At 38.7% G+C, this 17,214-nt stretch overlaps 1 protein-coding gene across 10 annotated transcripts in view; it reads left to right on the top strand.

Moving 5' to 3' along the window:
* Positions 1 to 17,214, top strand: part of Msp300 (Muscle-specific protein 300 kDa) — a 135,175-nt gene that overhangs the window by 64,132 nt on the left and 53,829 nt on the right. For all 10 annotated transcript variants that reach the window (XM_066301872.1, XM_066301833.1, XM_066301853.1 and 7 more), the window contains 9 exons: positions 218 to 3,235; positions 8,438 to 8,539; positions 8,605 to 8,808; positions 10,048 to 10,199; positions 14,784 to 15,594; positions 15,648 to 15,806; positions 15,938 to 16,150; positions 16,205 to 16,387; positions 16,597 to 16,674. In XM_066301872.1, the coding sequence (XP_066157969.1) occupies positions 218 to 3,235; positions 8,438 to 8,539; positions 8,605 to 8,808; positions 10,048 to 10,199; positions 14,784 to 15,594; positions 15,648 to 15,806; positions 15,938 to 16,150; positions 16,205 to 16,387; positions 16,597 to 16,674 (4,920 nt within the window). The remainder of the gene's footprint in view (positions 1 to 217; positions 3,236 to 8,437; positions 8,540 to 8,604; positions 8,809 to 10,047; positions 10,200 to 14,783; positions 15,595 to 15,647; positions 15,807 to 15,937; positions 16,151 to 16,204; positions 16,388 to 16,596; positions 16,675 to 17,214) is intronic.

Genomic DNA, 17,214 nt, shown 5'->3' with positions numbered 1-17,214 from the left:
TGCCTTAGTTGACATACGAAAGGCAAGCTAGTTTATACACACGCGAAACTGTCATATTACTAGGTAAATAATTATTCTAAAGTTGACTCCAAATTTCATTTATTACGCTTGAATTTTGCTGACTGTACATTGGAGAACGAGGGCACTTGTTGTTGAGTGTAATGCATACCAAACTTAAACTTTTCTGATAATTAATTTGCTGTTTGTTAATTTGCAGGTGCAAGCCCACCTTAGCGATCTCGCCTCGTCAATCACCCAGCTTGAAGAAATAGAGAAGCAAAAAGGTGCTCTCAAAAGCTGGATTGAGAAACAAGAAGATGCAGTCAAGGAATGGAAGAATCGGCCTAATAAACTGCGAGCTGATGCCGCTAAGCAAGACCTGAATGCAATGAATGAGCTTCTAGCCAACATATCCCAGCGCAGAAATCAACTGACCACTGAGCTCTCTGGTCCTAGCGGAACTGACGAAACATTGTCCAAATCCCTGGATAAACTGGAAAAAAACCTAATGTCCGTTATTGCGGACAAACAGGCAAAGCAGGAAATCATCAACCAGTACAAGCAGCAACTGCAGGCCATTAACACATGGTTCGACAACTTGAACAAAAGAATTGATGCTGTAGATAAAGGGTCTGGTCTCAATTGCCAGCAGAAACAGGCAGCTTTGGCAGAAATTCAAGAAGAATTTGATGAATTAGGTCCTTCTAGATTGGAGGAGCTCAAGAGATTGGCCTCACGAGTTGCTGATATTGTACACAACTTAGATTCTCAGCAAGTAGAAGAACAAGTAAAATCCGCCGATAGAAGGTACAATGATATCTCCAAGAAGCTCCAGAGGAAGGCGCAAGTCCTGGAAATGACCAGAAAGGGGATTGATGGAGCGAAAACTGAAATCGACGAGGCCAGAAACTGGGTCAAGGACAAGTTTAATGACCTGCAAAAAACCAGACCAATTAGCTTGGAAAGCTATAAAGTTGAGGAAGGTCTAATTTCCTTAAAAGATCTCCTCAAGGATGCTGAAAACAAAGTAATCCTCAAGGACTCCCTCTTAAAGCGTGTGAACGATATGTCTAATGAGCTAGAACCTTCTGAACACAGCGAATTGGAAAGCTCTCTTAAGAACCTTGGTGGTGAGCAAGCAGATTTGGTTAATAAAATTAAACAAGAAATTGCTAGACTCAACTCTGCAGCTGAAACTAGGCGTAACTTTGAGGCTGACTTACTTAAAGCCAAAACTTGGCTCAAGAACAAAAATTCTGAAGTTCGGAAGTTGAGCGGTTATTTACCGCTTCAGGCTAATCAAGTTGAGAAGGAAATTGCTCAGTATAAGGCATATGACGGTCAAATAAAACAGTTCAGCGAAGCTGACCTTAAGAATTTACTTAATGCTGGTAATAGCATTTTGAAGGAATGCGATGAAGGCGACAGAGAGCGATTGCAGCACCTTCTTGACGAGGTTCAGGAGGAGTATAATGGACTTACTCAAGAATCTAAACTGAAGCTGGAAGCACTCACTGATTTGTTGCAAGGAAGGAAACAATTCGAAGGGGACATTGATAAAGTAGTAAACTGGCTTAAAGAAGCCGAAGTTGCTACGTCTACGGATATACGATTATCTAATCTAGAAGTTTTGGATGAGCAGCTGGCAAAATATGAAAAGCTCATTAAAGACTCTGAGCAAGTTGGAGAGGATATAGGTAAAATTTCGGAGCAAGGCAAAGCCATATTGCCTACCATAAGCGAATCGGACAAAATCACTCTTAAAGAGACCTTGAACAACCTCAAGGAACGTCATAATAGAATTGACTCAGTGATCAAAGAGAGAACTGAAGACTTAAGACGCAACATCCAGCAAATCAAAGAGGCACAAGCCAGACTTGCTGAAAGCCTTGCCTTTGTCAAAGAAGTGCAAAACCAATTACATGAGTTGAACAAGCCTTTGGGCTCTCGAGTGGAGGATGTGCAGAACGTTCTCTCAGCTTACGAAAGGATTCTCAAAGATGTTAAAGCTGATAAATCCAAACTTAGCACCGTACCCGGCGCCAATGCTACAGAATTACAAGTAATATTGAATATGCAAGAAGACTTAATAAAGTCCATCGAAGACCAGATATCCAAGCTGAAACAACTACTTTTGTTGAGAGAACAGTACTTAACACTGATAACCGAAATCATGACCTTTATTACCAAATACACGGAAATCGTCAGAGATGTTGAGAAGACAGGAGGAACTATCGAGGAAAAAATCAAAAAATATGATGACATTATTATAAAAATTCAGGAATGTGAAGCACTGCATGCTTCGGCTACTGATAAAGGGCTTCAGATTGCTCAAGATTGTAACGTGCAGGACAGGAATGAGATCACTGAGCAGTTGCAAGCGCTTAAACAATCACTTAATAATCTGAGAAAAGCTGTAGAAAAGCAGAGGCAGGAGCATGAAAATACTGCCGCTGAGTACAAGAAATTGGCCTCAGAGCTTGAGGAAATCCTAGATTGGCTGCACACTAATGAAGGCAGTGTCAAATCTAGACCTCTGCTCAGCAGAGATATTGGAAGCATCAATAAAGAAATCAGCAAACATGACCAGTTAAACAAAGACGTCAATGACCATTTGGATAAACTGAGGAAGATTCAAAACAATGTCGAGAACGATGACAGTTTGCCGGGCTCGCTGCAGGAACAGCTCTCTGAAGCCAACTCCTTAATCAATTCCCTTCCTAGGGAGCTGCAGGAGCAGGCCAAGTACCTGGAAGACAACAAAAAATTCAGAGAAGAATATGACCAACTCAAAGAAAAACTTTACGCCTGGATCAAGGAGGCAGACTCTCGGTTGAACCTCCACAAAGATGGTGTAGACTTCGAGAACATCTTCACTGCCCTAGAAGAGCACAAGATTTTCTTCGGGGCCGAATCAGGCGTTAAAGAGATAGCTTTTCATGGTCTTCAACAGGCAGCTGACAAGATATGGCCCAGTTTGACTCCGTATGAGCAAGAGGAGTTGAGTCGTGAGCAACAGCATCACACGCAAACGTTCAAAAACACAGTGAATTCCGCCAAGTCTCAGAAAGCTCAGCTGGAACAGGATGCGGAGATATGGAAAGGCTATTTGAAGGTTTTGGACAAGGTCAAGGCCCTCATTGCTCGATCGAAATTCAGTGACGAACCAGTGGCCACGTTGGCCGGATTGCAGTTCAACATCCAAAAAATCACTCATGCGATTAATGATATTCAGGTGAGTGTTGTGGTTGTTTTTTTTTATTTAGGAATTATTTATTTATACCGCTGGAGGCTTTTGGGCACAATTGCTGTGGGTTTAAATAGATCCAAATAAACTGTTCTGCAAAAGTTAGGGGCATTAGGGTATTTCGAATATCGATTAGAGCTGGCGACGGGATTTTTTTTGCAACCCTTGTGAAAAAATAAGCAAAAAATTATTGTTAATGATATTTTTTAAATTTGTTTTAGAAAACCAAAAAAAATAGTTAAGTAGTTCTGGAAAATCGGAAATAACATGAAACTACACTTCAAAAATTCGGTATGGCATAAGGCCTTTCTAACGTGTATAGGAGTTTCACATCGTCTTGTTTTGCTTTCAGTGAGATGGTTTATTTTGTCTTGTAGTAAGTTTTCCCATGACTCTGAAAGACCTTCTCGAAGTTGTGGCATTGTTTGGGGACGTGGTCAATGTTCTTCAACACTTGTTTGCAACATATCCCACGCATGTTCGATCAGTTGATCTTCACGCAAGCGGTAAATGTTCGATATCTACATTTTCAATCGAATCTATAGCGATTTCTTGAACAGAAGGAAATTTCCTCCTGGAGCGGTTTGAAAATTTCGCAAAATGTTGTTGATGATATCTTTTCTATAGATTCGTGCACATACCTACAACTCGCTTTTCGCACTATAGCAAATTCCGCCCCCGACCATTATTGTGCCCCTCTTCAACGGGTGCACTTCTTGTACAGTTCTGAAGTTTCCGCGTCTCCAGGGTTTCTTCAGATACGACCAAGCCGACTATCAGAATAACGGTCAAATCTGGACTCGTCTGTGAAAAACACAGAACGCCACTCTTCACCCCAATCGATGTGCTCTCTTGGCCGCTCTAGTTTTGCAAGTTTATTTTCTTTGATAAGAGGAACTCTTCTTAAAAATGTGTCTCGTTTACTGCTTCAAGTCTCCTACGAATCGTTGCAATGGAAGCTTGGACTACCCGTTAAATACCTACCTGTCGACAGGGCGCAGTCTCTGCTTAAAAACTGTAACAAATCGGTCTTGTGCAGCCGTGGCTTTATTCGGTCGCCCTATGAGTCGTTGCAAATTTGTGGAAAACTTGTTAACAGTCTGGATATCACAATTTGAGGAATGTAGAAAAATTCGGGAACATCCTGTTGTTTTGATCTAGTCTGTAGCGTACTTATAGACCTGTTTGGTTCTTCTGAACTTGGCTTCCTCCGAACCATTATAAAAATGTCCGAATTCCTTTGCCCAATGAAGTAAAGCAAGAAGAATGGTATGACATGTGATATCAATGTATTGATTAGATTTAAAGGAAAATTGGTGAAATAATAATAAACGTAATTTGTCTATACGTATTATTTGTTATCGCGTTAAGGCTGATACGAAAAAATGTATTTACAAACACGCTATTTTTTATTTATTAATATTTGACTACATTACTATCTTTTGTGGGACAGTTTATTTAATATTCAACATGAGCAATTTTTTTATCATTTAAACACGAAACATTCGCCTTAAAGCTTCAGTAGTTTAGTACCAGTTGTGGGTACGCAGTAATCGACCACAAAGATCTTTCTGTATAATACAGGATGTAAGTTTCCTCCGATGAGTAGGCGACAAAGCCACTATACTTTAGATATTTGCGGACTGAGAGGCCATTTTTTCCCATTTATATTATATCCATAACTGATCGCGATGCACTGCATAACTTCCCTTGAAGAACTGATCTTTCGCAAACTGTTGCTTTCTTTCCTTAATTATCAGAATATCTTATCACCGGTTTTTTAATATACAGGGTGTCCCACAAGTGTTTCATTATATTTCAGTGGGTAATAGTACATTGAAAAATAATATGACTCCCTATATAAACCATATTCCACTAATGCTTCATTAAGAAGATACAGGGTGTTAAACTTTACTTAAAAAATCTAACTTTTATTGATATATTCAAAACCGTTTGAGATATGTAAGTGAAATTTGGCATGTTTTGAGAGTTAATGTAGACGCATTTATTTATGCAAAAGGGCTATTTTTCGTTTCACCAGTGACGTGCGTACGGACATCTCTCAGCACATTTTTAAAGAAAAACATGGTGCGCCACTGCTTTTTATCAAAATAAAAATTATTTTTAGAAGTTTAATTTTATTTAGAAGAAAAATGCTCACTTGACTCTTTTTCGTCCGACGTATCGTTTGCCAGTAAAAAATTGAATACCGTCTATATGCACGATATTCTCTAAATGGTTTTAATAATATTAAGTTTGTTTTAAATATTATTTATTTGCTATAACATTATAGAAATTGTTCAAATTGGTGGCCATTTTGTTCAATACATAATTGAGCTCGCCTGTTCATTGATACTCTGATACGTTGAAATATTCCAGGTGTCTTTTAAGTTTAACACCCTGTATCTTCTTAATGAAGCATTATTGGAATATGGTTTATATAGGGAGTCATATTATTTTTCAATGTGCTATTACTCACTGAAATATAATGAAACACTTGTGGGACACCCTGTATAGTTAGAAAGCGACAACTGCCAGTTAACAATTAGCTGGCAGATAAACTATTTTGCAAACTACAGTTCATTTTAATCAGAAGAAAGCTGTAAGCAACACTTGAGTGATAGTTAGCTATAACTCCAAGTTGTTTGAGATGTAAAGCGTTGAAGCACCGGCAGTAAGAAGTGACAGATGAGGGTATCTACTAGGTCAGAAACTCCACTTTGGGTTCTTAATAAAACTTGTTTCGTTTTATCAATTGTGGTCTTCCATGAAACAACAATAATTCCCCTCATCAAATTAATCCATGTTTAAGAATTTTTTTCTTGGCGATAATGCGGATTATCCCCAATTATCGCTAACTTATGATGAAATACCACACTGAGAAAGCCTACGGATATTTTTTAAAATGATAAAACCGATAATGAGTAATTTCAATTGTAGTTTATACTGTACCATATTAGTGCAAATCCTCCCTCAGCATACATATTTCAATTGATTTTAAAAAAAATGTAGAATTAAACAAACAATTTTCTTACGGATTCAAAAAGTTTGATTTTTGCATTTTGCTAAATTATCAGGTTGATCCAATTTCATTCCTTCGATGCTAGCTAGTATTTAGCAGGTGCTTTAAAATACTATATTTTACCATGAAATGACAACATTTAACTCTGGATGAGATGAATCGAGCGGCAGACCTTAATGAAATTCGTTTGACACAACTTGAGGAAGCTGAGTGCATGGGTGTTCCCCAAAAGGTCAAATCAGTCGATTTTGACGGAGTTTTAGGAACACTAGAACTCCGGCTGAACAATACCTAGGGCGTGGACGCATTACAAGTGCGGCTCAAGATCAATTTTTACTTGTGACAGCTAAAAGGCAAACTACAATTTGTTGTAGATTTACATCGAATGCGCATCGTGACTGTAGGCCGAGATCTTGTTGGAAATCGTCTACTTGAAGCCAATCTTCAAAGTTGATGTCCACCTCATTTCAGAGGCAATCGCGATGCAAAATGAGAGTGGTGTTAAGAATATCGAAATTGAAACGTAATTGATTGAGTTACAGTTTCATTCACTGGAATATCCAGATTTGAATTTAGCCCAGATCACGATATGTCCAGGAAGTACATGATAGAGTATGAGTATACTTCCTCAAATGGAGGTTATACAATAATGGTACGAGAGGAATAATCATTGAAGACAGAAGCGATCTCGTGTTTCCAAATCCACACCAAACATCTCGATAGTACAATTCTTGGACCTACAGTCCGACCAGTTGCTGGCGTTGTTGGTCAAAACTTTCATCTCATGCATCATAATGCTCGTCCACATGTCTCAAGTATTGTGACAGGCTGGTTGACTAACGAAGGACCCGTTGCATTGCCATGGCCAGCACAATCACCAGATTTGAATCCAATTGAGCATTTCTGGTACAAGCTTTAAAGAGAATTTTCGCCTCATATGGCAAACATTCACGGTGTCTTTTGATTCCGGGAGCTACTCTCAGAAGAATGGAGAAGGAACTCACAAGCGGTAATCAACAATATAATTTGGAGTATGAACGACAGAATTAGGGCTGTTATTAATATATGTGGAGACCACACTTTCATATTTTTTATGGGGCGCTGTTAGTTATATTTAAAATTTATGAATAAATCAATATAACTTAGAAATATATCAACAAAAGCTTAGTTTTGTTGCATATTAAACATTTTATGACGCTACAAATGCGTAACTTTATTTTCAAATTTATTTCAGTAAAACTTCAATCTATTCATAAAAATATCCTTAGACTTTTCCGACGTGTGTAATTTTTAATATTTTAATTTAATCAACTTCTGCCATCAGTTTCGGACGAAAACTATCTCCAACTTTTCGAATTATCATTGCTACTTTCACCACTTGAGAACCGCCAGACCGAAACCATCAGCCGGCTACGGCCGCCTGGTAACTCGATACACCTTGGAAGGTGAACAACCAAACCGAACCAAGTGATGATATCATACCATAATGTTTTTCGAGCCTGATTACCTCATTGATACCACACACAGTCGAGAACCATATGCGTTCAGCGCTGGAACCACAAGGACGTCGGATCGCAATTAGTTGCGTTTACATTACGCTCATTAGCGGATGTCTGTTGATGATTCCAAGTGATGATAGTGACTTTACAGTGTGAATTTTTCTTAAATTTTCGTTAGACATTGTGAATTTTGAAGTTTGTTTTTTTTTTGAATAATAATGAAGAAAGGGGATGGAAATGCAGGCAACTGATAAGACAAGTGATACTGCGGCATTGCTACGTCTTCGCGTAAGTTCTTCGAAAGAAGTTGGATGTATCTTGAAACTGCTCTGATTGGGTTTCTGGGAGACAGAAAAGCTACTGTTGCGTTGAATTTTGAGATATTCAAATGAGTCAACGATACAACAACGCGGTAACAGTATCAAACCCTTCGGGTTTCGATGAATAATGAAAACATCATTGCACTAATCTTAGCCGCCCTTTTAATCATTCATAGTCATTATCTTAAATTTCCGGTCATAAAATCATGCAGAGTTAACGATACCTGCATTGCGCTTAACTTCAGGGATTTTTATTTACTCAAGGCATTGAACCAGAGAAATATAAGCAAAATCATACATTGCGCAACGAACATTCATAGAACTAATATACCTAAATTCTCGATTCCAGAACCAAGTGAGTGAGCTGGATTTGCTTCACACGAGAGTTTCAGAATTGTCAAAGGAGGCAAATGAACACAATCGCGCACAGATTCAACATCAGTCTGATGAGGTAAGATAGAGATAACGCAAAATTAACCCGAACACCCTCACATCACTACTATGGTGGTTTTCTAGGTGACCAAAGAATGGTCTACGCTGGTATCCAATTTGGAGGGCAGAAAAGACAGCCTCACTAAATTAGCAGATGTTTGGGGCAGTTTCGAGGGAAAACTGCAGAACTTCGAGCGCTCCCTTTCAGGAATTGAAGACCGAACCAAACACATTGATCAGGTGGTCAGGAACAAAGACCATGTGGTCACTACACGGACCCAAATTGAGGTGAGTTGGTGTAAATAATTTTTCATGTTCGAGCGTTAAAAATTCGTTAGAAAATGAGGAATTTCCAAAGATGTCTCGTTAAAAATTCGCTATCTGTTTAATATGCACTTGCTAATTTTAGAAGTTATTTATCTGGGTAAATAGCTTCAATGGTCGTATTTGATCGTAAATAAATCGGCCATAATAAATGTAGGTAGCGAGATTTTGATAAGATCTGAGGCGTCGTTTATCGGTTATTATGCTGTAGGCAAACAGCATTCATGGAAATAATAATGTGTTGATGTTGGCTTGATTGTCTATTTTTGTAATCAAAAATTTGTTTGAAAAACGCTTCCTGGCAAATAGAATTTGTCAGGAAGCACTTTTCTATGAAGGCGAGAAATGAGCAACAAATTTCTAAAATAAATCACTGCTGCACCTGCTGCAGGCTGACACAAAACTCCCAAAATATTTCTTTATGTAGCAATTTTTTTTAATTACAAACCTCGATGTACACTCACTTCCATATGAAACTCACCACCCACTAATTACAGTAATTAAGTGTTGTATTCTTGACAATATAATGCTTCATAACAGAGTATCAAGTAATCAAAGTTTCAATACAAAAAAACAACATTTATTAAGTAAAAAGTTAATAATGAGCGACATCGCCTCGTACGGCAATGCAAGCATGTACTCTTCGCGACACGCTTTCCAACAAATGATCAATATCCTCCTGGGGCATTTTATTCCATACTACCTCAAGGTAGTGTCGTGGATCATCCATGTTTTTTGGAAGCCTCGGTGAATTTCGAAAACCGTGACTCCTCATGTCCTAAAGTTGTTCGATATGTGATAGATCTGGTAACCGTGCAGGCCAAGGCAGCATTTCAAATTGTTCTTGTTGCAGACGCTATCGAGTAATATTTGCAGCATGCTGCCTTGCATTGGCCAGTTGTAAAATGTCATTCGGTCATATCTGCATGAAGTACACTAATTCCGGTCTTAGAACATTGTTAATCTTTAGCGGTCCTTCTGTTTTACTGAAACGCTGATTATTTCATACTCCATTATGAAGTAATATTTTGCCAAAATTACAACACTTAATTATCATTATCATTAGTGGGTGGCGCATTTAATATGAAACTGAGCATTTATGCACAATTTTCCCGTTCGCAAATTCTCTTCTTGTGTTAATCAAAATCTTGTCGTCTTTCTCCCCCTTGATCCTCGTTTCCAATGATTCTCCTTTTATTTTAGGAATTATACACAGAAGCGTCCAGTCTCAAATCGCAGGAGAAAGACGTGTTGGATCATTCCAAGGTAGTCCTCCTGTTTCTGGGAGAATGTTCCCCGGAATCCGCCTCAGCATTATCTAAGAAGCTGGACCAGCTAATTAACTCTTACCAAAGGTAATTAGATTAAATAAATGGGGCCGATATTAATACACGTTTAGGTCATTTTCAAATGTAAATATTATCGGGGAACCTTTTTTAATACAATGCGACCGACATCGAAATAGTACTGATGGTATAATTTCCATATTATTTATTTTGAGTCATTTTCAAAGCATTGACCTTGTTATGTGGATAAGCATTACGAATATATTGTTGCACTTCTACTCGTTAACAATATTTACTGTCGAAACAAATAAAATTTTTATAACAATTTTTATAGAATAATCGTGACTTTCATTTCGCAATGATTCATTTGTTAGGAAAAGGGAAAATACCTATTGATATCAGCTTTTTAATGTTTCTTCGTAGAGATTTAAAAATGTTCTCATTTTCAACCGTCAGTGAGAAAAGATGATGAGTTCTGATATTCTGAAAAAGCCACATAGATGTAATAAGAAATTCTGGCATCAACGAATTGCTAAAAGCTCCCTCAGTGGAACAACACATTTTCGTAAAATTATAGTAAAGCATTCTGATCCTAGCGGTTTTGTTCAGACGGGAGCTTTGGGAACCGTACTGGGAGAATTGTTGATCAGGTGTCAACCTGAACTAACTGGAACTATTCCGAAAACACATGCAAACGCCTATGAGACGCTTGCATAGCTCTCACAGCTCTTTCAGCTATGGCAACTCAAGTTCATGCAGTTCTTCTAGGATACTGAGGCCTAAAAATTCTCAAACCTGAAAATTGGAATAACCAGGAATACCAAAAAGTGGAAACGGGAGAACTAAGCCTCTTTCTTATCTTAAAATAAGATAAAGAAGAATTTAGGTTTTTCTCTAAAATCAATCAAAATCACATTACTAATAGTCCCATTTGAAACCATGTGAACTGCGAATGTTAGTGTTCGGTCGTTCGCTCATCTGGACCAGAGTGATACCACGATGGTTTAGGTTCACTAGATTCTTCACCAAATCGCAACTTTTAAACTCGGAAAGTTTCGACATCATTTATCCCTATTGTTTTCTACGTTGACCATATTGGATAATTTCAATCCACAAATCAGTTACTTGGTTTATGTGTTTTTGTTCACCAAATCGTTACTGAAACTCAAAGGTTTCACACCCATTCTCACCCACTTACTATTTTATTCCAACTCACTGTCACATTACATTCATATTCCGTTTTGGGATAAATTAGAAATGTTTAACATTGAGGGACACCTTACTATCACACATCTATTGACCTTCTATTTCGCTCACCGACACTCTGGTATCCGATCATTTTTATTTTCATGTTTCATTCACTTTCACGTGATTCGCAATTGAGTTAAAATATATTAAAATGAAATTCTAATTGTGATCTATGTGGATGACGTGTCATTCATGTGATATTTTTGAACTTACTAAAGGCGGCACTCCGTGTAATTTCAGATGATACGTAAACTGTGCTTTTATCACTGTCTAATTTACCAGCGACAAAAAAATTGTTTGCTTGAGAATTTACATAAACTTGGCACAAATGATTCAGCGCATATTTATTTTGTTAAATTATTATATTTCATTCATCGCTGTCTATCCTAACGGACGTTTCGCTGTTTGAATGGTTTAAAAGACGGGACTAATCAAGAACTTGGGCTGCTGGCGCCCATGCACGTAACCCGGCGATACTTGAGACCTCTTGGTCATCACATACCAGGACCATCATGTTTTGTTAATTTTGCAGGAGGTATCCGTAAAATCCTCAAAATTGGCCCAATACTTTCAACGTATTAGGTTAGCCTTTTCTCCCAGTTTAGCCGGAATCTGATTTGCATTCCTAAACTTTGTATTTCTGGTTAACTCCCCCAACTTTAATGGGAATAATAGACTTATTACGGTCACCACGTAGGCCTATAGTTTACTGTGTTAAAAAGGAAAACAAGTGATTAGATAATTTCTTGTTCCGTAAATAAAACTGAAATCCTTCACGTTTTTATTTAGAAACCACGGCCGTTTTGGCGCAGTGCCAATGGATGGCATGTTCACCAACCGGTTTAATAGATGCATTTTGCTGTGTTTAAAAAAATCGTATTTGCGGGAACTTCGACGAATTACAAAGAAACCATTTGGTCGGGGCAACTAAAATAAACCTTACCGAAACCACCTAGTCACGAGCACGAATAGCGTAGAGGTGCAACGGGCCAAATTGCAAACTTCAACAAAAAGTTTGAATTTGGTAATTTTATGGAGTGCTCGATAATCATTACACAGGTGAATCCCTGGACGAGCTTGAGATTTGTCCCAATCACAAGCCTCCGGGCACTCAAATACAGGGCCTTAAAAATGAAAACGCTTTTAGAAATTTTGATATCTGCCACGACGAAGCCCCAATTGATGAATGCTCGTTTTCCCAAATTTACGCCTGCACATTCTGTTTTTAGCACTCTAATTTGTTTATTGATACATTTTATAAATTCATATTTACATGATTTTTTTTTGTCTTCTGGGTAGGTTTTCCTACTCTCAGCCTTGAGGAAGACAGAAATACAAGTCAAACATTTTATACCCTCTGAGGCTGCTTATTTTGTCCTAAATCATTGCCATTGATTAAATTAACATGAAAGCGCAATTTAACACTACGAAAAACTTGTTCTTCCACTATGTAAAAATGAACAAAACCGCGCCTAGCGCCATGCGCGCGAGCGTCGCGACGCCGCGAGTCTGACGTCCGTCGGCGGCGTCCCAAATTCAAATCAAAATCACGCCTTGAACATACTGGATGGCTGGATAGAATCCTCGATTTTTAGGGGGAGTTCTCACTGCCTGGTACCGATCCAACCCCGACGACCGACCGACGACCCACCCTAATCGAATACAGTGGTGGACTTAGTTTTCTGTGCATTTTTAGTGATTTTCATTTCATGCTCGGAGCCCTTATTTGTTCGGAGGCCCCCCGAGTGCGATTTTAGTGCGCTTTTTAATTATTAGACGAACTGGTTGTTGCCTTCGAAGCCGAAATTTTGAGGTGAATACAACTTCAGTGATTTGAGGGGCTATTTTTGACCGCGCGTCGCGTCCACTCTGGCCGGCCAGAGCTAATTTAAGGCGGCAGGACAGTCGTTACACGAGCGAGATTTGCCTGTTTAGGCCTTAAGTTTGTTTTCGGAGATCGACAGAGGAAGCACGTGCCTTCAAGTTTATGCCAAAATTCGCAAAGCGAATTCTTTTCTTTCTGGAAGATAGTTAAACAACAAGGCTGTCAACTTTTTTGCCTCCACATCCTTTGAGCCAGAGGAATTAGCAAGAAAATGTTAATTAGTCATTGTTGGTCATTCCCACTCGACGCACGAACGCCAGTAGTGTTTGGTGTCCCGAAAAAGTGATTTTAGTGTAGTATGAAAACGGTCGTAAAAACAACTTGTAGGTATTGGAAAGTTGCGTACTTATCAAATTCGGTCCTTTTACTTTTCTACAGTTTTGTAATCAAAATTAAGTTGACTCATAAGCAAAACGCCTCAGTCAACAAAATTTATTTCTTAGTTTTTCACATGATAATTAAGATCAATTGTCCACCTGGTTGATAGCAAGCGGTGTCCAAATTTCACTAGCAACGACAATTCCTAAAATAGGATTTTTTTGGGTTTTACACTGGGAAAAACTCTCAAGTGCTACTGAGGACGTTTTTCAAAAATTAACCATAGTTAATTTGAATCACATACTTCAGAATCTCTAAAAGTAACCTTTTGGAGAAAAGCGACATTTTCATCGCTTCAAGTAATTTATTAATTTAAACGACTAATTAAATAAACATTTTATGGAAATCCACGTCTACTGCCACCTCTGTAGCCTCTATTACTGGATCTATGTCTCGAAGATCTCAAAAACTAGAGAAGCTTTTATTTCTTCGCTGAGCTGACTTTTATTTTGAACTTTCGAGCTTTCTAAAATATGCTCTTCAGTCCTTGTTTGTGTTTGTAGGAATCGGAATGGCCAAAACATTTCGATTAATTAATGATCGCCGTGGCAAAAATAATTTTTTCCTTTAATATACAGTAAGATTGACAAAAATACACACAGTATACTCTACAAACTGTTTCAAGAGAGTATATTCGGTCGCTACTCATTTACCATTCACACATTAGAGGTAGAAAATGCACACGAGAAAATACCTACATAGAAAGAAGTGCGTCACACTTTATAATAATACCAGAAAATATACAGGTGGTGTCAAAAACGTAAGGCGTTCCTAAGTTATGTTTTTTTAAGTTCCCTCAATATTATTATGTGTCTTCCTGCGTTCCATGGGTCGTTTTGGGCAACAACCTGTATATGAAATAGGTAAAAAAAGGTGTCCAAGTTCAAACTCACACAATCGCAATTTTCGACCGAATTAACTAAAAATCAATACAAATTTTTACATTCCCGAGTTAAAATTAAAAGCCTAGGATTGCTCAAAACGTTATTTTGGTCCGCGTTCAAAAACTCCTACGTGAGGTCAAACCTCTAAAAATACCACTGTGCTTTTTGATGTACTTTCAAAATTTGTGCGGTCACGCTAACCAAATCAAAACACGTTGCTTCAGACTAATCACGCATTAACGATCTTTTTCATTCCAGGCTTTTGGACAACTTGAAGGAAAAGCGAACCAAAGTCGAAGAAGACTTAGCGGCAATCGAGAAAGCTCTTCGCGACGTGACCCAGAAGAAGAGTGAGCTTGTAGATTTGAAGAGTGAGATAATTGATTTTTACGTGTTCGACGAGGACCTTTCGCGGACCGAGAAAGAATTGAGGAAGCTCAGTTCGCAGGTACAGAGTAGAATCAACGACGCGAGGCAGCTTTCGGCTGACCTCAGGAGCAAGTACCAAGCAGCGCAGAACCTCGTACCGTCCGACATCGCTCAGGAACTTAATCAGTTGGAATTGCTCACTGAAGGTGTAGTGACTGCCATGGAGGACAAAGAGAGGGAATTCAAAAAAGCGAAGACCATCCGGACCGACTACTTGACTGATGTGGAGGAATTGCAGAACTGGATCAAGGACTCCGAGCTGAAGATCCAGGACCGATCGGTGACGCCTCAGCAACTTCATGAGAAATTGCAACAAATCTACTCAGAGATTGGAAGCATTACGGATAAGCTGGACAAGGTTATCAAGAATGGGAAGACGATTATAGAAAAGTCGCGCAAACAAGATGAAAAAGATATAGTGCAATCTACCATCGACAATCTAACAGATCAAATCAGTCAAGTAAAGTCGTCTTTGGAGGAGAAACGAGATCAGGTGGGCGACATTCTGGATGCCTGGCAAAGATTCCTCGCCTTGTATGAGCTGGTGATTCAATGGACTGAAGAAAGGAGAATATTTTTGCAGGAGCCTTTGAATGTTAGTTCTCTGCAGGATGTCAAGCAGAGATTGCACGATTACCACGTAAGTTTTTCTGAAGAAAAATTACACTTTTATCGCTAAAAACTGTGTTTAAGAATGCTGTCAAAAGCTGCAAGGGGGCCACCAAGAATCTCAGCGACATGGTCAAGGAATTGGAGTATATCAGCACTGTGACCACAGTAGGAGATTTACCTAAGAAAATGGAGCATGCGGAAGAAGTGAAAACTGAAGTTGAAGCTCAAATTTTAGAAAGGGTTTGTTGGCTTAAAATTTTCCCTATGAGCACCATATATTTTAGACACATCGTTTAAGACATATTAAATGTTTTTGAAGAGATTTTCTAGCTGCCTACATTTTATTATGTTTTTATATATGTTTACAACAGAACGCGCTTCTACAAGAAACTTCTGAGGAATGGGAGCAGTGTGAGAAAAAAATGAAGGAAGCCCGAACATGGGCCGAGAAGGCCAGAACTGCTCTGGAATCGCCTCAAAACAAGAAGAAGCCTTTGAGAGACCAGCACGCAATCCGTGAGAAGATGTTGGCAGACATTCACATCCAGAAGACTAAGATTTCTCTATCTATTGAGAAGCTCCAGGTACGTTCCGCGTTCAGAAATTTTGGAGCATATTTGGCAATGAGCATTATTTAGCTTCACTTCCGATCTGGAATTAAAGCCGACACGAAGATCACGGAATCGGTCAGTGAGCTTTTGCAGGACCTAGACGGATTAGAGGACTCCATCAAAGGCCAGGTAACCCAGCTGGAGAAGGCAATTCTACAAGTTGAGGGCTATCAGGGTGAAGTGCAGCAGTTGAGGCAGCAGATCGTACAGGTATCGTATATAAATAAGAAGCCTTTAATTGATGTAGTGTAGTTTAATGGGATTAGTATTGTGACGATTTTAAAGATTTAACAAGACAGTTTGGAAATGTTCAGTTCAATTCCAAAATGAGCTCCTTTGTTTAACGGTAACTTATCTGTCCCCTTTGCTGATTAAGCAGGAAAACAATACAGGGGAGAAACATTTACTGTCTGTTACAGGTGGAGCAACAATTACGTACATCAATGGCTCCCAACTACAAACCTCATGATAGAGACGGAGCTACCAGGGAGCAAGAGGTAGGGCGTGTGACGATTAACTTGACTGTTTTAGTTTTTACTTTTGACTAAAATGATGGAGGCACGATAAGGCCTCTTAATACACAGGAGAGGACACTACTAAATATAGGTCCAAAATGATCACTTTTGATCTTGGTGGCCTTTGCATTAAAATTGCGTAGGCACCTTAGATTGTGTTTTAACTTAGATTTGAACTTAGCTCGACATGAACTTATTGAACAGGGTGTACCAAATTCCAGAGAAGATCTTAGAAATCGTAAGCGATACTCGGGATTAAATGGGGATAAATTGTGTAATTTTCAGTGTTAAAAATTCCACAATTTCGAAATATCCGGAAATAACTTCCATTTCAACTGGATAGTATCTCTTTCGGTTTCCGAGATCTTAGTGGTGAGCATGAATTTGGCCACGCAGAGTGAACCGTCTAGGTATGCGTACCCTCCTATCTCGGAATTCTTCAGTGTATTATAAGCATAATTTTTGGTATGTGTTTACATAAATTTGTTCAAAATTTATTTTTTAATTTGTTGACCCTGAAGA

Source organism: Euwallacea fornicatus, chromosome 1 (assembly GCF_040115645.1).
Source record: "Euwallacea fornicatus isolate EFF26 chromosome 1, ASM4011564v1, whole genome shotgun sequence".
NCBI lineage: Eukaryota > Metazoa > Arthropoda > Insecta > Coleoptera > Curculionidae > Euwallacea > Euwallacea fornicatus.
The sequence above is the reverse complement of the archived record's forward strand: the minus strand, read 5'-3'. Positions and strand labels throughout refer to the sequence as shown.